Below are 27,425 nucleotides of genomic sequence, written 5' to 3' on the forward strand. Positions count from 1 at the left end.
CAGAAGCACCATTCATACGCTGTAACAAAATCGGACAACTACTCTTGAAATGACCCTCTTCCTTGCAATACGCACACTGATTCGGTCCATACGGTAAACGTGGTTGAGAAGACTCGTTTCTTTGCGAGTTTCTCGAATACTGCTGTGGTTGCTGATAGTCGCACTGACTATTATTACGAGGTGGATAAGCTTGCTGCAGAAGGACTTTAGTTTTCAATTCCTTAGTCTTTTTATCCGCTTTCTCTAGCTCATCTTTGCGCCTATTTTCATAGTACTGGGCCGTAGCTAAAATCTGTGCTGACGTGGAAACAGCCCAAGCACTCTCAGAATCCTTCAACTTATTACATAGTTCAGGAAGCAAATTATGTACAAATTTGTCAACAAACCATCTCTGGCCACCCTCAGTAGCCATATCCTGACCACTATGATCGACGAAAGTCTCCTCGAACCACGTGAAGAAGTCAGACACAGTCTCATCTTTCTTCTGTTTGCACGCAGACAACTTGTCCCAATTCACACGCAATTCGGGCATTAAAGTCTTCATATACGCAATAATCCTACCAGGAAGTTCTGCGACCAAGGGCTCAGGTTTAGCACCACCAACTTGTCTAGCATCAGCAGCAGTAATATTAACCCATGTGTCACCTAACTCTTGATCATGATCTGCATGACGAATCTTTCCCCATAAAGGCTGTGGAACAGCATTTCCAAACAACATGTCTATATTGGCTAAATTCATGATGCAGGAGCTTTGTCTGTGATAACTCCTTATAATACCCTGCAGGATTTTTCTGGGGATCAGGCAATGTCTGTTTGAGAGCCAAAACTTCAGACCTTTTCCAAGGAACATGTACCCATACACGCTGAAAATGCGGCGGAATGGCTGGATTAGCATTTGCGTCACCTTCCCTCCAAACTGGGGCAACCTCTCTCATGGGATACTGTCGCGCCTTTTTCCTACCTGGTGCGTCATGCTCAGATAGTGATCGAGAAGTGCTCCCCTTACTCCTATAGGATAATAATGTCGCAACCGCTTGTTCAACATCGGTACCCACAATCATGCCCTCCGCGAATTTGAACCGCACACAGCACAATTCAGACAGGTCGTGTTCTGAGTCATTTACCTCCAGGTCTTCACGGAGAAGTACACACATTTGCTCGAAAACATATCTCTGCTTCGATGCTTCCCATTGACGGAAGACTTCTATGATAGACTCTTCATCAAATCTTGCAGTATCGACAACCCATTTACGCGCTAACCTATTCAGTAATTCTCTCTCTTGATATTCAGGCAGCTGACTCCGCAACTGCCTTCGTTCTGTGCTAGGGGTCGTATTAGGCGACTCAAAGAAAGGAGAGAAAAGACCAGTGACCGTGTTGGCCACTCTCTGTCGAACAGAAGGAGAAACTGACGGAAAGGCAGATATGCCAGAAAACACAGGCTGATGTAAAGCAGAGGTGGAGGCAGTAGCAGAGGGAGTATTAGGATAAGCAGTTGGAGCAGTAGGCGAAGTCGTAGGAAAAACAGATGGAGTAGGTAGCAAAGGCGGCGGCACTTGAGAGGGCTGCGCCGGAGGAGTAGGAACCAGCTGAAGAGGAGCTGGTTGTTGTGGTAGAACCCGTGGTCCAACAACAGGAGGTTGTACAACCAAAGGTTGCTGTGGTGCTGTAGCACTTTGCGCATAAGGAGGTGGTGAACTCAGTAAATGAGACATTAAAGGATCCTTATCAAGTTCTTCTTTTGATCCTCGTCCTTTACGTGGTAATACTGGGTAGCATTTATCTACCGCTAACTTCCTACTTCTAAGCGTTTGTTCATTCTCTTGCTCTTCCTCATTATCTCTGAATGCAACGGCAGCTTGTACCATTGGCATACCTCGTTTATTTTTCTTTGCTAATTTCATTTCTTTTTGTTTTGCTTCTTTGCGCCATAGGCGAAAGGAGTCAAACATCGCCGGCCGGGCTTTCTTCTTGAAAAGTTTAACTTCTAGATTATCTAAAATCTCTGTGTCGAAACTTCCATATTGGGGCCATTTTAGAACACCTTCTTTTCTGGTGTATCGGACCCATACTTCGTTATATGTGATAGGGCCTACGCCATGCTTCACATAGAGCTCATATGTTGGAGTTCCAATCGGAGGAACCGGACATGAGTCCTCTAATCGGGAATCCCTATTACAACCAAGACCAAACAAATTTCCAAGTCTGCTAAGACCAGGCATCTTCGCTCTCTAGTCTAGCTTCAAACTTCAAAGGATTATCGAATATGATAGCCTCGTGAATACACGAGTCCTGTGGCTTTGGCACTTGCAAGTTCCAAATCAAAGCTATCCCAAAGGATACCGAACTAAGAACCAAACTAAGGACTGGGAGACGCTCCACTTATAGTTAACTGAAGTATCGATGATCGATGACGTCACCAGAAGACTCGTCTATCGTTTCGCCCTACCAATCATCAAGGGTCCAAAACAGGGCGATAGTCAGGGCAGCAGTCCTTCGTAGCCGTCGGGACGCGGGGAACCTCGCAGCAAAGACCTTCGGAACCACGTCGACATACAGGGGTCGCTGAAGTGGCTGGCCGTCCTCTGGAATTTTCACACGAAGCTCCTCACGAACCTCTGGCTTGGACCGGTACCGCTTGATACCGCCCCGAGTTGGGCGCCAACTGAGGTACCAGGTTTTTATGGACCCAGCGGTGCCAGGGAGAACACCCAAAGACCTCGAGTCCTTCCTGTTTCGGACCTCAGAAACACAGAGTCTTCTAGGTGAAGTCAAAGATCGTATTTATTGGCTGCAACCAGTAACAGGTATCCTAGAAGTACAACAGCATGTAGGTTCTCAGGAGACTGCTCGTTTTTACAGAGCAAGCCTTCTCTTTTTATACGAAATTATAAGCTTCAGGCAAGAATTCCATGTTTTACAGTTGGTCATACAAATATTTCTACTATAAAGAAAAAGCAGAGTCATGATGACAAGCCCACATTTCAGTTTGTCCAGTTAATGATAGATTACACGGCAAGGCCCAGAACTTTCATCAGATATCAACGGACCCCTAATAAAAACGGGCACCTCCTCCTCCTTGTAAAACAGGTCATAAAGAAGAAACAGGGACAGGTGTGTGTGAGATTAAACATGGCTTGTATGCGATGAACGGTTTATGACATGTTGTGCCTTGATACTAATCTCATTCGGCCATTGGGAAAGGAACTGCCTGAACAGGTTTGGCTTGAGGCAGTGGAATCGGCTCGCCCAGGTCACAGAGGAGTCAGCAGAGGTGTAGGTGTCCTTTCAGATCGCCTTCGGCCTTAGTCAATTGACTATGTAAGGGAAATCACAAAATGGCTGCCGCTCACAAAATGGAACCCGAGGGTTCAAGTCGAAAACTACGATTTCAGGGTGATTTAGTCACTCGATCATGACGCAAATGTTTATGTATAGTATCCCAATCATTACCGCTCTGCCAATACCAAAATCGTCATGGTACGATGATATTTATGACACGAGTGCAGAGCTTCGGTACCACACAATAGCAGGGTCCAGAATATTCAGTACCACAGCATGCATAAAAAAGGGCCCTTTAGCTGCGGAAAGGGCATTCAGAGCTCCATTTCCAAATTAAACATTAGCTTCAAGTAGCTATCAAGGACAGACCAGACATCCTTTAAAGAAGCTTGTAGCTAATTCCCTGTGTATACAGCCAGGCCATGCACGCGTAATAATCTTTATTCATGTTAAGTTACACATCATTTAGAAAGCGTGCATACATCAAGCAGGCTTCCTGGCACTGTCATCTTGGTCAAACAGTATGGGGTACTGAACCCCCAAAGCATTTGAGTTGCCACTGTTTCCCATTCTACCTGTGTTCTTCATATTTAACCTTGTGAGTAAGTGTAGGAAAGTAGTATCTTCTTGCATGGTCATCCCCACTTTTTGCCGGTGTCATCCTTTTTTCTGACTAGTCTGGCTGGGATCCTGCTAATCAGGAACCCAGTCACTGTGCTCTCTACCTAAATTAAGACTATGGTATGTACTTTGACACCTTTTTAATAAGCTACTGGTGTACCCTTCTAAGTCCCTAGTATATGGTACTTGGGTACCCAGGGAATAGGTACACTGGGGTCTCCCATGGGCTGCAGCATGTATTATGCCACCCATGAGAGATTACTAAGACTGTGACTACAGGCCTGCCATTGCAGCCTGTGTGAGATGGTGGTAGCACCACTCACAACCGATATAGGTTTCCTTACATCTGAGGTCACTGCACTTCACCTATAAGGCACCCCTAAGGTAGGCCGTTTAATCTGGAAGGCAGGGTGCTTGGTAATAAGTGTGAGGGTGCCCTGCATGAGCACAACGCTCCTTACAAACCTAGGGGTTGATTCTCCCTGCTTTGTAAGTATAGTCAGATATTTTATACCTGTAGTGGACATCAAATCAATTACAAGACGTGTAATTATATATTGGATGCACTACAACTGGTCATGTTTGGTATCAAAGAAGTTGGAAGCCTACCCAAACACTGATTCCAGTGTCAGATGTAGGATCCCATATACTGGGGGTGTGTGGGGGCTGCACTAGGGAGCACCGCTGTATTCCCTGTGCCAGCCTTTTAGGGTCTAACTGCAAGGTAGTGCTGCTGCCGACCACAGACACAAGTCTGCCTTCCTGCTGCTGAGCCAGGCTCGAGCAGGGGAAGGTAGAACAATAGATTTCCTGTCATAGGTAAGTGTAACCACCTCCCATACAGGACTTAGTGTATTGGGCTGGGTTGGAGATGCTTGTGAGCACCACCAGTCTGCTTTGAAGGGCACATTTGGTGATCTCCTTGCATACTCCATTTGTAACCAGTTTAGGGAGCCATTGGCTCCTGCTCTGGCACAAAACTGGACAGAGAACATGGAAGTATCTTCTCCACTGTCCAGTCCCTCCTCTGGAAGGGATCCCTGCATTGTCCCAACCCATTCCCTAGGGAACGTAAGGGCTTACCTGTTGGTGGATCTTCATATTCATCGTGGGACAAGATTCAGATCTGAAACCAGCCTGGACACGATTGACTTCCCTTTGGAAACCAAGACTGCATCTGGAAGACTCCTGCTGCTCCTGGAATTGTCGTCCTGCCAGTCTACTGCATAGTCTGTGCCTGTGCTACATATAGGTTCTTCTCCATGCCTCTGGGCATGAAAGACACCCAAAGGACTCTCCCATGGAGTGAAGGAGTCACTCTCCTGCATCTGCAGGCATCACTATTAAGCTGACCGGTCTGCTGCTCCTAACATCCCACGGACTCTGAAAGGCTCAGCAACACAGGTGGTGGTTCTTCAACTCCCTTGAGGCCTGCACTGTATTCTCAGCATGTTTGAAGCTGAATCCCTGATCGGAACTGCTTGAGCAGTACCCCTGTGCACCATGTCGACGTGCCGTTGCTAAGGCTTGTTGACTCTCTTCTCCAGAGATCTTCGGGCTCCAAGAAACTCCAGCCTCCAGCATCTCTTGCTACCAAGATTCTGGAAGATGATGTTGTGGTTAGTATAGATACGACTTTATGGTCTTTAGGAGCTGCACAGAAGTTCCCATAAGACCTAAAGGACCTGCAGAGGGAGTTATCGCTACCTGTGTTACTTCCTCCATGTCCAAGGAACGCTGTGGTGAAGATCCAGGGAGAGATACCACATCAGGAGAAGAAAGCGGGCCCATTCAACGTCGAGGGTGGGCTCTGTCACCACTAGTTCGACATCAAGAACAAGGCTGTGGACGTAAAACTATCAACATCAAGTAGACATTTGACATTGAGGGACTCCTCTTGTATCACATATTTCTGCTGACAGTCATCAAATTAAAGAAGAAAAGAATTCCACAGTCTCCAGACTGACTACTAAAGTGTATTTTCCAGGGAAATCGCCCCAGCAGTTCCCTTGTCTGTCTTTTTTTTGTGTAAATGTAAATGTAAATGTAGGTGTACTTATACAGCGCAACCTGTCACCCAAAGGGCATCCTGGCGCTTGCTTAGGGAACCCGTCCTGGTATTCCCCTGTGAGAGGCCCTGGCAGGGTGTCCACAAGGTGAAAGCCAGGCATCCCGCCGCGAGGGGCCGTTGTGGAGATTAAGCAAGCTATTGCCCGGAGTTGCAGAGTGAGACCCCGTGAGTCGAGTAGGCACCGGAGCGAGAATTGTCGAGGCCGTGGAATTTTGAGCCCGAGACCCGCTGAGGCGGGGAATCAAACCCTGGTCCACGGTCGATCCCAGCATCCGGGTCTGCCGCCTCTAACCACTGAGCCACACTTCTCCACATATGCAACATCTCCATAAACTCATCCACTATCATAAAAATCATTTATTCCGCCAGCTGCACCTGAGCCTTTGCAGCCCACAGCACCTTCTTCATCAGTACTACCTACTCCGGTTCTTCCTCCTCTTGCCACTGCTCATATTGGATGGTACAATAGGTCACTGTGGGAGACTCTTTAAAGATTAACAGAACAAGTTACCTAGAGGGAACAGACAGGTCTTCTTAGAAGTACTGCAGGAAAGTATGATGGTATCTCACCAGGTGATTAGGGCGGTTGCTGATGCCGTCAAACTAGCTTCCCATGGCTATTTTCATGATCTGGCTCTTGACTTCTTTCTATGGCTTACTTTCACATGTTTAAAGCCGGTGACTCAACAAAAGATTTTCATCCTTACTGTCTCTGGAATGACCTTGTTTAGAGCTAATGTGGGTGAATTAATGCAGCCATGAAAGCCTAGTTGTAAACACTAAATGGGTTAAAAAAAAAATCGATTCCTTTAAGCCTTACGACAGACAGTCTAACATCAGCGCATTCAAACACCTTAGTGGCCCCAGCATTATCACGAGCAATCATTTCAGCTGCGTAAAGCGAAGACAGGAAGAGGTTTGCTAGCAAACATCAGTGGCCGCAGGAAATCCATCCAAACAGTGACGCCCCTCTTGTCCTTCTTTGATCCGCTACTGTGTTAGGGGAAAGCATCATCTGTCATCCGTTAAAATTGAGAAACAAATTACAACAGACCCATGGATGTTGTAGAAACTGGCTATTTTTTGTGGTTCAAGTCACTACCTCCATACATTCCACGGAAGAAATCTCAATATCATTTAGACTTGCTTTGTTTGGAAGTTAGCACCCTCCTTGTCAAAGATGACATAGACCCTGTCCTCAAGCACCTGAAAAGGAAGAGAGTTTGCTCCTGCTCATTTCTGGTTCAGAATAGAGGAACAAAGTAGGAATATCATCCTATTGTAGATATCCGGACTATGAACAAGTTCATAAAGAAATTAAAGTTTCACTTGTTGCCACCTGGCCAAATGTACCCCCAACTCCATTAAGGGATTATATGTGTGCCATAGAGCTTCAATATGCATACTTTCACATTCCCATCATTCAAAAGCATTGCAGACTCTTGAGATATTTCGTGGGCAAAGCTCATTACCAATTCCAAGTCCAAAAATCTACCCATCAGAACTTTTGGAAGTTCTTGTCAGTAGTGGCAGCACACCTCCGAAAAATGTGAATCTACGTGTAGCCTTTCCTAGGGGTCTGGCTTATATAGTCTTGAACACCTCAAGAAACCCAGCAACAATTTAACATGACTTTGTCTTTCACCATTTGGGCCTTAGGGTAAATCACTCCAAGTTTACAGCAACTCCAGGAATGTGCCTCCTCTACTTGGGGACTTGTTCGTCTGAAGTGTCTGAGTCTTCTAAAGGCAAAAAGGCCACCAGCCCTTGTCACTCTTTGGCTCAGCAGCTTCCCGTATCTTTCTGGTGCCAAATGCCAGTCTGCATATGAGGCCATTGCAACAATGCTGGAAGACCAGTGGTCTTATGCAGTTGAGGCAGCAAGCTGGCTTTATCACAGACCCCAATTCAATCCCTATCATGGTGCTATTGATCATCCAATCTGCTGAAGGTTGTACCTTTTCAGCCAGAAGCACTGTCTCATCCCATAGTGACTGGTGCTTCTCCCCTGGGTGTGTGAGCCCATATTGATGGTCAATAAATCAGCTTTGGTGGTTGTTGAAAGAAAAAAGTATTACAGTAAACTTCTGGAGTTGAGGACTGTTCTTCTGACTTTTGTTCTCATGGGTATCTCTAAGTCATAAAAATCCCAACAGCATGTAGATTCCTCCAGGGTTCCAACTGTCTCCTGTCATTTTCAGTCTTTACATGGAGCCACTAGGTGTTCTACTCACAGATAAGAGCATCAAGATTCACCAATATACTGGTTACACAACTCTACTTGAAAGTCCTTTCTGATTCAGACATCCAACATCTCAAACACTGTGTGATCATCACCCACACCAGGATGTCCAGCACCTACCTGAAGCTCTTTCGAACCAAGACCCAATTCCTATTATTTGCCAACAATAGCAAACAAGATCTAGTACAAACCTGGCTCAGTCACATAAACCTTGACTGCTTCGAAGCCCAACTCTCTCCAAATGACAAATCCCTCAAGGAACACATTGCCAAAAAACTGAAGATGGCCTGGTGCCAACTCCCTCTTCTTAAAAAAGTAGTCAAACCATTTCTTACAGAAAGTGACTTGTACTCTGTTATCTGGATAGTGGTAATACCCTACTCCATTGTCTTCTTGCCAGGCCATACCATTTTCAAGCACAGCTGCATCATTTACAAAGCCATCACAATCTGTATCCCCGCTTATCATGCAGACAAGATTACAATCTCTGGTGTTGCTCGGCACACCAGCAGCCAGTACACTTTCGGACTGCAGGCAAAAACATTTAAAAAATAAAACAAAAGACAACAGGCTGGTGGGTTCTAGATATTATACAGGAGCAGAATTGTCTAGACCTCAGGCAAACTCCAGCAAATATCCCCCATCGTCAACACAGATTGTCTGAAGTACATCTGTGCCTCCTTCGTGAGGAGGTGCAAACCCTGCTGGACAAGGGAGCCATAGAGCCTGTTCCGCACCACCACCGTGGAAGGGTGTATACTCCCTTTACTTTCTTATCCCAAAGAAAGACCACTCCCTCAGGCCCATCCTCAATCTAAGGCCTCCCAACAAATACATTCTGTTGGAAAACATCTATATGGTTACTCTACAGGAAGTTCTACTACTCTTGCAGAAAGGTGACTTCATGACTGCCCTGGACCTATAGGACACCTACTTTCACATACCCATCCACCCAGCACATCATGGATATCTGAGGTTTGTAGTAAGTGGACACCATTGTCAATTTAAAGTTCTCCCCTTCAGGGTTACCTCTGCACCAAGCATCTTCACCAAATGTCTGGCAGTAGTAGCCCCTCATCTCAGGAGTAGCACCATTCACATGTTCCCTTACCTAGATGACTGGCATAGCAAGAGTCCCACGAGCAACTCTGTCTAGAGCACACCCAGTTCACAATAAACACCCTGTACAGTCTGAGTTTCACCATCATTCTGACCAAATCCCACCTTTAACATCTTCAGGTCCACCCTTTCCTTGGTACAGTCCTGCATGCATGGGTGAGAAAATCTTACCCATGTCCAGCCAAAGTGCAAGCCTTCTAAAACTTGCCTCTTTTTCAGCCAGATTGACAGGTAACATTCAGAGCTGTGATGCGCTCCTAGGCATGATAGCATCTTGAATAGCTATAGTCCCTCATGCCAGGATCCACATGCATCTGTTACAGAGTGCTTAGCTGCACAATGGTCTCAAGTGAAGAGTCATCTACAAGATCTAGCGTTGGTTTGGGCCTCACACATTGCTCTTTGAAGTGGTGTAACATAAATCATTTGTCACAGAGACTGCCCTTCGTCAACCCATTTTCCCAAGAGACCATCACAATGGGCACCTCACTCACAGGTTGGCAAGCTCATTTCTAACATCTTCCTGTTCAGGGTCATTGGTCCCCTATCCTGCAACTTTTTCACATCAATCACCTGGAGCTGCTGTCAATACAGCTTGCTGTACGCTCTTTTCTCCCCATCATTCAGAATTAGACAGTCTTGATAAGCTCCGACAACACAACAGCCATGTTCTATCTACAGAAACAAGGGGGCACACATTCACCTCAGCTGTCCAGTGTAGCCCATAGGATCTGGTGGTGGGCAGTTAATTGGAGAATACAAGTACTCGTGCAACATGTTCCAGGGGCAGACACAATATAGTGGACCTGCTCATCAGGACCCATCTACAAGTACACAAATGGGAGCTACACCCCCCAGGTATTACTCCAGTACGTTCAGCGCTGGGGGTTACCACAAATAGATCTGTTAGCCACCAACGAAAACATAAAAATACCTAAGCTTTGCCACCAGACTACCACACCCCCAGTCTGCCTCTCACATTCCCACTATTCGGGGTGAGGAGATTGAGACAGACATCCCTCACACTCATTCTAGTAGCCATGGTATTTCCCGCTGCTTGAACTCTCTATGGCCCCACGTGAAAACTCCCCAATAGATCAGACCTTCTCACATAAAACCACAGCACTCTTAGGCATCCCAGCCCTCAGAAAATCAACCTTACGATCTGGCTTCCTAGGTCTTAAAATTTGGTTACCTCAACCTACCAGAAGAGTGTATGTTTGTTCTTTAAAAGAGGTGCCAGGCCCATCATCAGGGCGGTATTTATGGAAACATTTTTTTCACTACTGCCTCCCAAAACACATTAATCTCCTCACAGCACCAGTACTGGATTTTACCTTCTACACTAGCAGAATTCAGGCCTAGCCTATACCTCAATCGGATTACACTTGACTGCCATAGCTGCCTATCTACAGAACAGACAACAGGTTTCCTTATTCAGAATACCTATTATTAAAGCATTATGGAAGACCTTTAAAGAGTTATTCCACCCAGGATATCCTTGTGTCTGGGGTTGCAACTTAAACATTGGCCTTTTTATGCTTCTGGGTCCTCCCTTTGAATCACTTCACTCTTGCCCACTGCAATTCTTGTCTTGGAAGGTGGCCTTCCTTGTGGCCATAACTTTCATAAGACGAGTCAGTAAGATAGATGCACTTACTTTAGAAGAGCTCTGTTTCCAGGTACATCAAGATGGAGAGGTCCTCAAAACAATCCGAAATTCCTTCCTATGTTGGTCTCCAGTTTCCAACTTAATGAGACGGTTGAACTGACAGCTTTCTTTCCGTAACCAGAATCTGTAGCTGAACGTGCTCTGCATGCTCTTGATGTTAAAAGAGCACTCATGTACTACATTGATAGAACAAAACCATGTTATAAGACCCAACTATTTATGTTTTACTCCAAGCCTCACAAAGGACCTGCTCTTTCCAAAGCAGGCATAGCACAGTTGTTAGTCAAATGCTTACAAACATTTTATGTCCAAGTTAAGTGAACCCTTCTTGCCCCTCCTAGGCCTCATTCCACCCATAAGAAAAGGACCTCCAAGGCTTTTTTGGTGAACATACTATTAGCTGACATCTGCTAAGCAGCTACCTGGTATACGCCACGTCGTTCATTAAACTCTACTTTGTGGATATTCTGGCCAGACGGCAAGCTAGATTTGGCAAGGCTGTACTACATACACTTTTCCAGCCTTCTGCAACATCCTCCGGCTAAGCCACCGCTTTTGAGAGGATTGCTTTACAGTCGATGCAACATTATGGGGTGACTTTATTGAACTGTACTAAATGATGACAGGCCGGTGGCATAATTAGATGTTAGCAACAGGAAAGTTGGAAAAGTAGCTTTAATTAGCAGAATAGCATCATAATTCTTTTCTTGACATCAAATTCTTAAAAATAAACAGTGCTACTGTGAGGGCTGCTGCCTGGTTGTTAATATGCTTGATAGGACTCTGTTTTCCCGGTATGGAGAGTTTGTGTTTCCTGGGAGGCTTGACCTTTATCCAACATGTATCAGATCTGTTCTGTGACCTAAGGGACTATGTTGACCTTTTCTTCTCCCTCTTTTTCTGGGTCACCTACGATTTCTAAGTTTAACCAGTGAGACCTATTCTCTAGATCTTCGCCCCAACACCAAGGTTTTAGTTTGGTGATGAATGCTCCTTTTGTGCTCTTTTAAGGTTTTTTCTAATGACGTTACTGTGGAATTGGCTTGCAAACATGATTCCATTAAAAAAAAAGATCCTCATCGATGGCATGAATCGTCTGTAATATATTTCAAATCGGAGTATTTGATTTTTAGTAGCTCTCACTTCTTTTAGAATATAGATGTGGTTGAGATTGACACAGACATTGAGGATGGAGAGCTTTCTGTCTCTCATTGATCTTCAGAGTCATTGGTGTTTGATGAGAGCTGAATCTGGGAATGTGGAGTATTGAATATGCCAAACTCTCCATTGTCATCCTGGCCAGAAAGGATTTCAATAACTGTAATTGATTAGAGTTATGTCACAGTGGTTGGTTTAGGGCACCTTCTAGATCATACTCCGTATTCTGTGTTTGTGGATCCATCCTAAATTTAATTGTGGGTATTTTACGTGCAGTGAACAGTTATTGTTTCTTGGGTTTAGATAGAATGGCCAGAACACTTGGAATAATCTGTGTATCTGCTTCATGTTGAAAAGATGAGTTAGTTTGTCACGAAGAAGCAGCAAATGAAGATTCCTTAGTGTGAAGAGTTATGTGTGTTCTCTTTTGCAAGGATGGTACGTCACAAATGCCCTGGGGAGAGGATTGTTGAGTAATAAGCCCTACCTTTTTTCCTGCTCAGCTCATCCTTGAAATGCTGCCTGTGCTAAAACCTGTATTGAGGCATATGTGAAACAGATGGTGCAAGACTCTCAGATGCTCTATTCTATTATGTAGCAAGAGGTAACAGATGCAGCTGTGATTGTTTAGGGCTAGACAATGGGGTTGTCATTTGCTAATGGTGCATTATTGGTAACTGTCAGTGCTGAATCATGAACTAGAGTCTGAGGATTTTTTTCTATCTGGTCTCAGTGAGTGAAAATTGTTGATTCTTTTCTTGGGACGATCAAGTGATCATGTCAAGCTGAGTAGAGTGGAGCCTGAGACTTAGATGTGGTGTCCAAGGATGACCTTGTTGCACATAAATTACAGTTGGGTGACTTGGTCTGTGTTCTCTTTACGTTCTGTAATATGGTCCACTTTTTACTATGACATGGACTTTGTGATGCCTGTTACCTTAACTTAGTCACTGGTTCAATCAATCAATCAATCAATCAAGCAAATTTGTAAAGCGCGCTACTCACCCGCTAGGGTCTCAAGGCGCTGGGAGGGGAGGGATCCGCTACTGCTCGAATAGCCAGGTCTTGAGTTGTTTCCTGAAGGAGAGATGGTCCTGGGTCAGTCGTAGGTGGATGGGGAGGGAGTTCCATGTCTTGGCCGCCAGGTAGGAGAAGGATCTTCCTCTGGCAGTGGCTCTGCGCATGCTTGGGATGGTGGCGAGGGCGAGGCTGGTCGAGCGGAGCTGTCGGGTGGGTGTGTAGAATGTGAGGCGGTTGTTGAGGTACTTGGGGCCCAAGTCGTGGAGAGCCTTGTGTGCGTGGGTGAGGAGTCTAAACGTGATTCTCTTGCTGACGGGGAGCCAGTGCAGGTCTCTCAGGTGGGCAGAGATGTGGCTCTGGCGGGGGATGTCCAGGATGAGTCGTGCGGAAGCGTTCTGTATGCGCTGTAGTCTTCTCTGGAGTTTGGCTGTGGTTCCCGCGTAGAGGGTGTTCCCGTAGTCCAGTCGGCTGGTGACGAGGGCCTGGGTGACCGTCTTCCTGGTTTCGGTGGGGTTCCATCGGAAGACCTTTCGGAGCATGCGCAGGGTGTTGAAGCAGGATGACGAGACGGCGTTGACTTGTTTGGTCTTCGTGAGGGAGGAGTCCAGGATGAAGCCCAGGTTGCGTGCGTGGTCTGTTGGCTTGGGGGCGGTGCCTAGGGCAGGGGGCCACCAGGAGTCGTCCCAGGCGGAGGGAGATGATCCTAGGATGAGGACTTTGGTCTTGCCTGAGTTCAGTTTCAGGCGGCTGGTCTTCATCCACTCTGCAACGTCTTTCATTCCTTCCTGGAGGCTGGCTCTGGCAGTGGCGGGGTAGTTTGGTGAGGGAGAGAATCAGCTGAGTGTCGTCTGAGTAGGAAATTATGTTAAGTATGTGTTGGCGTGCAATGGCTGCGAGGGGTTCATGTAGACGTTGAAGAGGGTGGGGCTGAGCGAGGATCCTTGGGGTACTCTGCAGATGACTTCGGTGGCCGCGGATCGGAACCGGGGGAGGTGGACTCTCTGGGTTCTTCTGGTGAGGAACGAGATGATCCACTCCTGCAGAATCTGAGTAGCTGGCAATCTGCTGGTAGTAGGGAAGTTTCAGCAAAGGTAGCTGGCAATCTGAAGACAGTAGGATATGGTTCTGCAAAAAATACTGCTGATTGATGAGATAAGGTCTATTCTGAGTCCAATCTGTCCATGGTCATGGAACAACTATAAATTTCAACAAAGGAAGAGTTTCCTTCTTCCATATTACCAATCTAGCTTGGCAAACAACAAGTCAGGATTAAATGAGGGCACATTCCTGAGGTTTATTCCCTATCCATCCCTGCCATCCATCCCTGCGAAGCTAGTAACTACTCCTACCTGAAAATTAACTGGCAAGGCTCTGATTAGATGTTATCAGAAATAGCCCTTTTTAAGCCTTTTTCTCCCACAATGTGTCTAATCATTTTCATATGTCTGCTTATCTTATTGTTCAGGCCTAGCTACTTATTAAAAGTTCTTTATTTATTTCTGGACAGAGGTATAATCAGCCACAAGGCCTTTACTATTTTGTCTGAATGCACTTTGATGCATCCATGTTGGGACTAAACGATGCTGCACATCTGCAAAAGGGATATGGAAGCTTTATATGGTTGGTGGTGTAGAGTATATAGTGGGAATTCATGAGTTGAGGGTGGTGGAAGATAGGTAAACATGGGGAGACATTGGGTTAGAGAAGGTTAGTAGTGATGAGATGAAGCACTAAGGGAGTGGTTAGTGTCACATGGTGCGGGAGGGGGCTCAAAAGCTGTATTTTCAATCTAGAACATTATTTGGAAGTTTTCAAAGAGTGTCTGTATATTGTTTTTTATTATTGTTTTTTCTCCGTTACAATGCCTGATGGAACGAAAAATAGTAACCCGCAATGTAAAAGAACTCAATACCCTCTTTAAACTATCTTGAGTAAAACCAAATTTATTTTACCTTAAGCTCAACATTGATCTCTTACAAGAACCTCATATGCAGATCGTAATTGCCCATCTTGGGACTAGATCTTTTTATTTTACCATGTAGGCATCCTCTCTCAAAGAGGTAACATATCAATAACATGGAGCCGAGCGTTATTTCACGTACTGTTGATCCCTCCAACCAGCCATACATTAGCAATCCTCAGCTATGTAATTTTAATTTTATCTATACCGCATAATCCGGCTACAGTAGTAAGTATACTGATATTATTCAACCACAATATTAATCAACAAAATGGGCGTAATGGCACTTTATTCTACCCGGTTATGTTAATGGCATTCTTTACTCTGAGCAAAAAAGTGAGACTTGTCTTTTCTTCTCTCTGTTGGTAGAACCATTGGCCCATAGGAGTTGAGGGAATGCACTTTGGGAATGAGTGTAAACACCATTCATTTGCTAATGTTATTTATGGATCATCTGAAATTGAAAAGGTCCTATTCCTAAGTACCTGAACATCTTAAGAGTGTATAGAAAGGTCTATGGGTTGAAAGTGAGCCTGTATGAATCTTAACTGATGGATGTGGTCTTGGAAGTAGAGTGGAGAGGTCTAGTATTGGAGTTGCTGTCATTCAAATGGTCAATGCCTAGGCTTAAATATTTGGGTAATTATATCAGGCCCATGATAAAAGGTTTGTCCAAGGCCAGTTACCGTAATGCATTAGCTAATGTCGAGAGATAATTAACTGACTGCCCCTATTTATCTCCCATTTTGGGAGGGTGGCTACAAAGAAGCTGAATGTGTCACCATGATTATTGCACATGTTTCAAGCCCTCTCGCTATTGATTCCTCAGATGGTTATTTATAATCTATAATCAACATAGGATAGCTTTATATGGGGCGTAGGAAACCCACCACCTCCAGGGCAGTGATGAGAGCACATAAGGGAGGAGGCACATTGGGTCTTCCAGATTTCTTAAAATACTTTTACAACGCCCTTTTAAGAGTGGCATTTAATAGTACCTTTGAGTGACAGAAAATCACTGAGTTCACATTGAACATGCTCTGATGGATAGGTCTTTGTTGGATTTGGTCTGGCCTCCCAAGCAATCAAGACCTGTGAAGGCATATTTTTCAGCTATGACTTTCCCAGGATATGAGGCTTGGGATGCTAGAAGTAACCCATAGATAACCACCTTTTCATCTCCATACACAACAATACATCAAAACTTGCATTTTAAACCAGTGTCTAGAGGGTGACCCACTTCATAAATGGAAAGAAGGGGATTGCAGCCCTCTTTTAAATATTTATTTATATGGGTTAAATTAAGTCACTTAACATCTGTTAGAGGGACCTTACATTAGATGAGGTGGAGGGATTGTCAACTGAGACACTTAGCTCTTTTCTCAGATAAGAGGGAGACAAAGAAGAGGGAGCAAACACCTTTTGGAAAAAAGTGTTTGATTTGACCAAATGTCTTGTTTCCAAAATATATGTAGTTGTTAAAGAGATGTATGCACATCTGCCTGGCCGTACATGACTAGTTTTTCAGAAGTTAATAAGGTCAAAGACTGCACTACTACAATGCAAATGAAAGCAAATAATGGTACGGGCAGCTCAACTAACAATTGTGTTTAATTGGAAGCAGATCCCTGCCCTCTACTGATAGAATGGTCCAGGAGATAATGGTCTATTATCGCAATGTAGATATTTACATGGAATCAACAAGGGGAGAATTGATTTTGAATAAATTTGGAAAGCACTGAATAATCATTTGAAAGATGCCTACTAATACTCTTCTGACCTGGAATGTTGAGGTCACCTCATTTGTTGTGGGGCTCATACATGAGGTGAAAGTTGAGTTTTAGACTTTTATCTTAGATTACACATAAGAGATGATTTTTACCTGGAATAGGGGATCCTGGTGAGAACTAGTTCTAATAGCTATGGATGTGTTTTGTATTATTCTCAATAAAATTAATAAAATGTCTATTAAAAAAATAACTAATGTATTTTTCGTTCTGATTCTAGGACATCTGAGCTCTTCCAGCATATATCCAGTATGTCATGCACCTTACCTTCTTGCAACATCGTGCTCCGATGGAAAGGTTAGATTCTGGAGATGCAGAGTTGACATGGAGACTGTTTCCAACACTTCAGAGCACACAGGAAATATGTCATACATTTGGGAGGAATGGCCTTTACTAATAGAAGATGGACTTCACTGTGGAAGTGCTGTGAGTGTTCCAGGGAGGCCAGTTGAAGTAAGCTGTGCACATGCTAACCGTCTTGCAGTTGCATTCAGACAGTCTACTACTAATAACAATCGCTCTTCTCAGGACTTCATGATGCATGTAAGTATTTTTGAATGTGAATCCACAGGAGGTTCGAATTGGATTCTTGAACAGACAATACATTTGGATGAACTCCCTACAATGCTAGACCCTGGTATTAGCATTGACAGCAACCTAGTGGCATATAATAGACATGATGTCTATTTATCTTGCAATAAGCACATCATGCACAGCACAAAACACTTAGTTCATTTAGACTGGATGTCTAGAGAAGATGGTTCTCATATTCTAACAGTGGGCATTGGATCCAAACTGCTTATGTATGGACAATATGCTGGGAAGATACAGGAGCAGAGTGGGAAAGACACTTTCACATTGCCACTTTGGGAGGATGAGAAACACACAACTCAATCTAGGTTTGTACTGCTGCGGTGTGTGGACTTAGTTTCCTCAGTTGAAGGTTCAATCCCTCTCCCTGTGTCTTTGTCGTGGGTACGCGATGGCATTCTTGTAGTTGGTATGGACTGTGAAATGCATGTCTATTCTCAGTGGAATCCATCTTCCAGACATGAGTCTTGTATTACAGAATCATACGATGGAAGTACTCCCTCAATAATTAATTTAATGAAACCAAGTCAGTCAGTCTGTTCAGGAGTGCATCCTCCAAAGAAAAGTTTAACAAGATCAATGACCAGTCTAGCACAGAAAATTATGGGAAAGAAAACTGCATTTGACCTGTCTATCGATATGGAAGATTCAGGTCTCTTTGAAGCAGCACATGCATTATGCCCAACTTTACCTCAATACCACCCACTGCAGCTTTTGGAGCTCATGGACTTGGGAAAGGTTCGCCGGGCAAAAGCTATCCTATCTCATTTGGTTAAGTGCATCGCAGGGGAAGTTGTAGCGATCAGTGACACTGAGCCTAACCATGAGCGCCGCCTCCGATCTCTTAGTATAAGTGCTAGCGGCAGTACGGTTAGAGACCCTAAGACCTTTAACAAAACAGAGAATATGGATTACACAGAAATAGACTCAGTTCCTCCACTACCTCTCTATGCTCTTCTTTCAGCTGATGAGGATTCCGCATATGTAGCTTCTTTCGATAAGTCTAACAATTCTAGTAAGTCTAAGCAACAGCACAATAGTATTGAAAATGATGATAATTATGACGAACTTTTCCAAGTCCCTTCCTTGCACAACGATGACATCCTTACTCTGGAGGCTGAAGAAGAGACAATAAAACCTCAGGTTATTGATCTTTCTCAATACAGTCCAACCTATTTTGGTCCTGAACACTCACAAGTTCTTTCTAGTCATTTGCTTCATTCTAGCTTACCTGGTCTCACTCGAATGGAGCAGATGTCGTTGATGGCTCTTGCGGATACAATAGCTACTACCAGCACTGATATTGGAGAAAGCAGAGATAAAAACCAAGGTTGGTGGTTACATTTTGCACATTCATTGTTTCACAGTTATTGAAATTATTGCTCGAAAAATGTTTAACTTGACTAAACCTTTTAGTTTAACTCCTGCAATACCGTTTCATTAGGTAACCTCTTGGTTAACATATCCGTATGAAGAGTGTCTAAATACAGGCGACTCCTCCCTCATTCATGCCTACTTCCCACTTCCATATCCTCACCTTCTGTTCTCTCTCTGACCCTCTGCCAGTTAAATACCATTCCTCCTCTGTTTAGCATCCTCCCATCCATGTTAGTCTCTATCCCCACCCAGCTCTCTATAAACATCAGTGAATGCCTATTATTATTTTACACCTTTATCATGTTATATCATGTTGAATACAACAATGTCGCATCTTTTAACATCACATTGTATCTTTGGAAGGGAAATCTATTAACGAATCAAATATTTCTAGAATTTGATGTTCATACACTACACTTTAATAGTGCTATTAACCCACCTTATATCTATGTCCCCACATTTCATGAACAGTTATAGCTCAATCTGTGGCTCACTAGCATTAGAGAGGGCTACTATGTATATCCTCTCCCTCACACGGGTCACACAATCCAGCATCCGGGACGTCTGACAGTGAATTTATTGTATCTGAGCACACCGATAGTCCTTTGAGGCCCTCTGATCCTCTTCCAGTACCCACTCCATCATATCTTATTCCCTCATTATCCAGTAATATAGGTGTCTTTCATAGATTCACATGCCTGAATCATTCCCCGTCGTCGAGATGGGAGTCCTCGGTACGTAAATAAGTAATGTCCCATAGACATATAGAGAATAGTAGGCCATAAGGCCTCACTTTTGTAAGAGATCTAGGTCCTTTTGTAAAAAGGACCAAACTCTAGAAAAGAGCCAATCAGCTGTAACCTCCCTCTAGAACCTTTCTGGCAGCAGCCTCAGTCCCTCAGATTTTCTACTGCACGTTGTGCTAAGGGAGTCTCCCCTGAGCTCTGCTGAGGTTTGTTGCTTTATAGCTTTTCAACAGCTTTTTGGGATATTGTTTCCTGTTTTTCTTCTCAAGAAAAAGTTATTTTACTATGGCTGATGCTCCAAAGAAGGGTCTCTTCAGAGCTTGTACCTCTTGTGGAAAAAAGAGGTTACACATAGATGACCAGCATAAGGACTGCCTGTACTGCCTATACCCAGATCATGTGGCTAAGGACTGCAAGGTATGTCGAACCTTCTCTACTGCGACTCTAAAAGACCGAGAGGGACGCCTTTTGATCTGGCTACAAAGGCTTAAGGATAGAGACAATCTGGATTCCTCTGAGGGAAGTGAGGGTTCTTCAGTCTCCTCAAGATCATCTCTCAAAAGACCTAGGGTAGCTTCCCCTGGCCCCTTGGATACTCCTCAAAAGAAGACAGCTAAAAAGTCTGCAGAAGTCAAGGCAAAAACAGCTTCAGAAAAGGAGGTTCACAGCTTTAAGAAGCCTGCACCGTCGACGATGACTGCATCGTCGACGACATCATTGGTAATGAAGAAAGCAGTATATCCTGCTTGTGTATCATCATCGACGACGGCAACCCCATCGCCGACGGCGGGTAAGGCTGTATCGTCGACAATTGTAATCAAAAGATCTTTGTCGATGACCAAGATCCCGTCGACGATAGCCTCGTCGACGACGAGATTATCACCGTCGACTTCGTCGCCGTCGACTGAGATACCGTCGACGGAGATACCGTCGACGGAGATACCGTCGACGGAGATACCGTCGACGGAGATACCGTCGACGAAGGCACCGTCGACGACGGAAACATCTATACCGTCGACGGCAACATCGTCGATGACGACAGCTGTCGTCGCTACTCCATCGACGATCTCACCGTCGACGGTGATTGATTCTGACTTTCAGTCAGCTTCTGTGCGTCTAAAGATTACCAGGAAGACGCTAACGCCAGAGCTAACTTCCCCTAGCCGTGTGCAGCTATTCCCACCAGCACGTCTACTTCAGGATGAAGATTCTGATGATGGGGATATGTTTCAATTGGCGACTAGCCCATCAGAGCTAAATGTCAAATGCCAGAGTTTGGATGACGAGGAAGTTGAGGAGCAGGTGGTCCGTCTGCCACCTACACCTATGGTCTGCCTGCCAGCATCCCTGGTTACGGATCTAAGATACCTTATAGAAGACTACAAGCAGAGGTTCCCAGAATCGCTGGCAACTCAAGCTCCCGCAACGGCTCCATCGACGAGACCAAGACCCCCGCCCCTAATCATTCAGAAGGAACGGGTGGATATACCATGTCCTCAAACTTCGGAGGGCGAAGAAGAGGAAGAAGAGCTGGAGGAACAACAAGAGGAAGGACAGCTGCAGGATGACCAATCCGTCAATAATGACTGGGAGGATTATGTCACAGCTTCACCAGCATCTCCAGAACCTGCTTCATCAAATTTGCCGCCATTTGATATAGGTGGTGTCTATAATGTGGTGGAAAGGGCCGCTAAGCGGTTCCAGATTACAATGGAGTCTCAAGAACAAGAAAGTGTCCTGTATGATTTTAAGGAGCCATCAAAGAGGTCAACGATAACAATCCATATGATTGACTATCTCTGGAAACAAGGGGAGCAGATCATGCAGAATCCAGCCTCAGTTTCGCCTGTAATCCCTAGATTGGACAAAAAATGCAAAGCTCCAAATTCGGCACCGGCCTGCCTGACAGCTCATCCTAAACCAGATTCTGTGGTGATGCAGGCAGCCCAGAAATTTTTTAGAAATCCTTCTTCTCCTGTATCGGCTCCTCCGGATAAGGATGGAAGAAAGCTTGACAACATAGGAAAGCGTTTTTCATCAATGTCGGCAATGACTGTCAAGGCTGCAAATGCCTTAGCGCTGCTTGGACGCTATAATAGACAGCTAGACAGCTGTGGGCAGACATAGCCCCGTACCTGTCCGAATTACCTGATGCATCCAAGGAAGAGGTGAAGAAAATACTCTTAGAAGGGGAAAGATCAGCATCAGAAATTATTGACTGTGCTATGGATGTTGCTATGACAGGATTTCGGCAGCTGGCTGGTGCAGCGGTTTTAAGATGTCAAGGATGGTTGAAAGCGACCTCATTCCGTCCTGAGGTGCAGACAAAAATTTTGGACATGCCATATGATGACCAGCTACTATTTGGCCTCAAAATTGATGAGGCGTTACAAAGCATAAAAAAGGATACGGACACCGCAAGGGCCTTAGGCGTGCTTCAGTATAAAAATCAGTCCTTTCGAGGAAACGGGGGAAGAGGACAATTTTCCTACAAAGGAGGTTTCCAGTACAGATCCTCTTATTCGTCCAACCAGAGTAGGTCGCAGTATCAACAACGCCAGCAACAACAAGGCCAACAGTCCTCGTAAGGAAAGTCGTCCTTTCGAGGCAGAGGACAGAGAAGAGTCAACGGGCGAAGACAATGACCTCTTTAGTTGGTCAGTCCATTCCTCGTATCCATTATTAAAAATTGGAGGAAAAATTACCCATGTTCTAAAGAATTGGAAAAAGATAACTACGGACCGGTGGGTCCTTCAATTAATACAATTTGGCCACTCTATGGAATTCATAAGCATCCCTCCACGAACCCCGCATCGCCCAATGCATCACAAAAACCTATGACTGCTTCTGCAAGAAATCTCTGTTATGTTGCCGAAAGGAGCGATAGAGAGAGTTCCACCATCCCAAAGAGGGAAAGGATTTTATTCCTGTTTCTTTTTAATCCAAAAGAAGGAAAAGAAATGGAGACCAATCCTAGATCTCAGGGCTCTCAACAAGTTTCTGAAGAAACAATCATTTCGCCTGGTGAAGATCCAGGAAGTTCTGCATCTTCTGGAGGAGGGGGATTTTATGGTGGCATTGGACTTACAAGACGCTTACTTCCATATACCAATTCACAAAAATCACAAAAAGTACTTGAGATTCGCAGCAGCGGGCAGGCATTTCCAATTCTGTGTCCTGCCCTTTGGGCTCCAATCTGCGCCCCGCATCTTCACCAAATGTCTCTCCCCAGTAGCGGCATATCTCAGGCAATGCCATCATCAAGTCTTTCCCTATCTGGACGACTGGCTAATCAAGGCACCATCCTTCGAAGGCGCGTCCAGGTCTTCCAACGCCTGTCTGAATCTCTTCAATTGCCTGGGTCTCACGATCAATCAGGAAAAATCAATCCTGCGGCCATCTCAAACTATCAACATTTTGGGAGCAACCTTAAACACGACCTCCGCAAAAGCGTTCCCCTCTCAGGAGAGGCAAAACAGGCTTCTCGTGCTAGCGTCTACAGTAGCCTCAAAAAGAGTGTTGAAGGTCCGACTCTTCAAATCCCTTGTAGAGATGATGTCATCGTGCATCCTTTTCATCCCTCACTGTTGCCTACGGAGGCACTATCGAGGCAGTGTGTCCAGTGCATGGGGTCATTCGACAACCACATAAGAGTGTCTTCCCAGATGGTCAAGGCCCTGAGATGGTGTATGTCTTCACAGAACCTGTCCCAAGGTTTGACATTCATACTTCCAGAGGCTCCGCATGTAATAACAACTGACGCTTCGAAAGAAGGTTGGTGGAGCTTTCTTGCAGGAACTGCAAATAAGCAGAAAGTGGTCAATTACAGAGAGAGAGAGCTTCACATCAATCTGCTCAAGTTGAGAGCGGTATTCTTGGCTCCACAGTCGTTCCTACCAAGAATCAAAAACTCCCTAGTGGTTGTCAGGACAGACATCACCACGACAATGCAACAAGCAGGGAGGGAAGCGCTCGCTGACACTCTCGCGCGAGTCGGAAAAAATCTGGAACTGGTTGATAATCAACAATACAGCCCTAAAGGCAGAATATGTCCGAGGGATGGACAATGTACTCACCGACTCGTTGAGCAGACAAAAATCATCACCTCACGAGTGGGAGTTAGACCAGAAGATTCTCAACCAAATCTTCTTGATGGGGCACACCACAGATAGATCTCTTCGCTATGAGGATCAATGCCAAATGCCCACACTTCGCAAGTTGGCATCCCCAATCAGGGTCTCTAGGGAATGCATTTTCCATTGCATGGCACAACGTCTTTGCGTACGCCATTCCCGATGCTTCCCAGAGTCCTCAGGAAGATGGTGGAGCCGTTTACTCTCATTTTAATAGCCCCAACTTGGCCAAGACAGCATTGGTTCACAGAGCTACTCCGTCTGTCCCTGGAACCGCCAGTCCGTCTGAAGCAGAGTCCATCTCTGCTCACTATGCATAGCCGGCAAATTCAACACCTGGATCTGAAGTCTCTCAAGTTAGCCGTCTGGCTCCTGAGTTCCGAGAGTTTCGGGACTTAAACATTCCGCAGGATTGCAGAGACATCCTAGCCAAGGCACGAGCAGATAGCACCACCAAAACGTATTCCCTGAAATGGAAGAGGTTTTGTGTTTGGTGTGCAGATCATGGAATACATCCCTTCTCTTCTTCGCCAGAGCAAATCCTACCTTATCTGTTACATCTGGCGAAGGCAGGCCTAGCCCATTCTTCAAGTAAAGTACACTTGGCTGCGATATCCCGTTATAAAAGAACTGCAGCTGGACCTTCCCTTTTGTAAAGCAGCTTATTTAAACAATTCTTGAAGGGACTATACAGATCTTTCCCTCCAGTGAGGATGTTGCCACCTACATGGCATCTGAATGTAGTCCTTAACCAACTCATGAAGCATCCATTCGAGCCGGTGCACAGAGCTGACTTAAAATACATCTCTTGGAAAACAGCGCTACTTCTTGCGCTCACCTCCGCAAGGAGAGTGAGTGAGTGAGTGAGCTGCAGGCAATTTCAATTCAGGATCCCTTTATGCAATTTAAAAATGACAGAGTGATCCTTAGAACCAATTTGAAGTTCATCCCAAAGGTTCAGTCGGATTTCCACCTTAATGAGCCTGTGGTTTTGCATTCCTTCTTCCCAAATCCCAGTACAGCAGCGGAGAGGGCATTACATTCTCTGGACCTCAAGCGATGTTTGACATGTTACATTGACAAGACAAGGGAGTTTAGGAAATCTAATCAGCTTTTTGTGGGCTACAGCAGACCTAGGAAGGGTCTCTCGCTTCAAAACAGAGAATCTCACGCTGGATTTCTGCAGCCATAGCCTTCTGTCATGAACAGGCAGGACTGCTGCTACGCTCTAAGGTGCGAGCCCACCGAGGGCTATATCTACGTCTATGGCACTCTTTGCAGGGGTGCCAGTGATTGACATCGGCAGGGCGGCAACATGGAGGTCGCCTCATACCTTCACTAGGCATTATTGCATGGACACAGAGCTTATGAAGGATGCAGCAGTGGGACAAGCAGTACTTCGCCATCTGTTTCATTGAGGTGAGCCTTATTTCATCCCTCCATCCTTCCGTTATATGCACATTTCTTTGCTGATGGTATTGTTTGCATCTATGGGCTGTTGCTAGTTGCAGGATATGTTATTATCTAATAACTTGCCTATACTGTACTATACGAAATGTGCTATCTGTATTGCTTGCTACTCTGATTCAGGCATGTGAATCTATGAAAGACACCTATAATACTGGATAAGAAACGCGTTACTTACCTGTAACTGCAGTTATCCAGTATTGGTGTCTTTCATAGATTCACATGAAACCCTCCCGCCTCCCCTGGAAGGACTCACCTAATTCTCTCAGTAACACTCCTACTTTGCTTAGTGCGTACGAAAATCTGAGGGACTGAGGCTCCTGCCAGGAAGGTTCTAGAGGGAGGTGACAGCTGATTGGCTCTTTTCTAGAGTTTGGTCCTTTTTACAAAAAGACCTAGATATCTTTCAAAAGTGAGGCCTTATGGCCTACTGTTTTCTATATGTCTATGGGACATTACTTATTTATGTACCAGGGTCTCCCATCTCGACGACGGGGAATGATTCAGGCATGTGAATCTATGAAAGACACCAATACTGGATAACTGCACTTACAGTTAAGTAACTCATTTCATGCTTTTTTTCAGCAGGGTCCTGCAGGTGGAGATAGTGAATATGTATTTGGTGTTTTACCAGTACCAACGCTAGCTTTTGAAATTTGTGGGATCCTACCATTGTTGAACCTAAGGACAACATCCAGCTGAAAATGCTTAACAGAGACCCCCAGCTTGTTGGCTGCTATCCACCCTAGTTCTTCACGTCTTTCTTCCAGTATTCAACTATGTTCTCACAATTCTAGGCCAACTGACTAAACAAAGCTTCCATTGCCCCACATCTCTAAAAGGCAGAGGACCTTTTGGTGTGTGTGTATAGATATATATATTTATATGTATGTATGTGTATGTATTTATGTATATATGAATGTGTATGGATGTGAATGTATTTATGTATGGATGTGATATATATATATATATATATATATATATATATTTAACTTGGTGGGTGTAGGAAGATAAAGTGTATTAACTTGAATCTCGCATTGCAAGATGCCCCCTTCCAGTGAACAGAAGTCTTCTTCCACCCTCATCAGTAATTAGTTCCTTTGTATTTTCCCCCTATTGTTGCTAAGCTTTCAGAGATATTCTTTTCCTACCATTTCTCATGGCCCTATATAATCGGGGTATCTGCCGGCACTCATGGCCCAGCACCAAGTTTTGACTCCAGAGTGTCTGAAATACATGATGCATTTAGAAGTGTATCCAGATCACTCTAGCTATCTTGGTTAGCTTAGTAGGAACAGCCCTGGTGTAACCCAGAATAACTCCTGCCTGCCAAGAAAGGGAATACAATCCTCTCATAAGAAGAGCTTTCCCGGGGTGAGGCATCAACCCCCTCCTTCCATAAACCAATTAACATGTCTCAACTTATGAGTTTGAATCTCCATGATGCCTCTAATTTAGGGCCCTGGGGAATGGGTGTTGTACAAAGACTTCTCTTTACTGAGGTTTCCAACACCGTTTCTGCTCGCCTCACATTGTATGAGTATTGAGGAGGTCTATTACTTCCCCTTATAAGTACTAGTGACACGGATTTGCTCAATAGCCTTTTTCCCCAATTGTCTTTGCCTGAATAATAATTTCCTGCATGTTGTGGCATGGTTTCTACATAATGTTCAACTTTAGGTAGGCCTCCCATCATCAGAGTCTAGTTTCAATGTGCACAGTGTAACTCTACTTCTTTTTACCACGAGTTTCTATAAGTCCTTATATGTGGATGACGTGATGAGACATATTGCATTACGTCAAAATAACGTGAAAGAAGCACCAATTTAGACACAGATGTTCCACCCATAGTAGAGAGAGGTACAGCATTTCAAAATGGCTCTGAAGACTTCAGTATCCATACCAGTGTTATATGGTATTGTGACTCAGCAGTGTGTGTTCTCAACTATCTGCATTTTTCCCTTTCCCATTGTAATACCAACCCTGTGAAGTGGCCTGGAGCCACCTTCATCACTCTTCCTAAAGGGAACAGAATGAACTTGTTGCAATTAGTTTTTAGTCCAGAGATCATGCTAAAGCTTTCTGACTCATGAAGTAGTAGTAGGACTGATACACAGACTTGTTTCAAGTATACTAGTGCATCATTCACATGCATAGAGACCAGGTATGTGGTAGTACC

The 27,425-nt window shown here is 44.8% G+C and overlaps 1 protein-coding gene across 2 annotated transcripts in view; it reads left to right on the plus strand.

Annotated features, from left to right (window-relative positions):
- DMXL1 (Dmx like 1) overlaps positions 1-27,425 on the plus strand; it is a 2,236,090-nt gene that overhangs the window by 890,601 nt on the left and 1,318,064 nt on the right. For both annotated transcript variants that reach the window (XM_086961064.1, XM_086961065.1), the window contains exon 18: positions 17,153-18,853. In XM_086961064.1, coding sequence (XP_086817190.1) covers positions 17,153-18,853 — 1,701 coding nt within the window. The remainder of the gene's footprint in view (positions 1-17,152; positions 18,854-27,425) is intronic.

The sequence above is a fragment of the Lissotriton vulgaris genome, chromosome 3_1, assembly GCF_964263255.1.
Source record: "Lissotriton vulgaris chromosome 3_1, aLisVul1.2, whole genome shotgun sequence".
NCBI classification, from domain to species: domain Eukaryota; kingdom Metazoa; phylum Chordata; class Amphibia; order Caudata; family Salamandridae; genus Lissotriton; species Lissotriton vulgaris.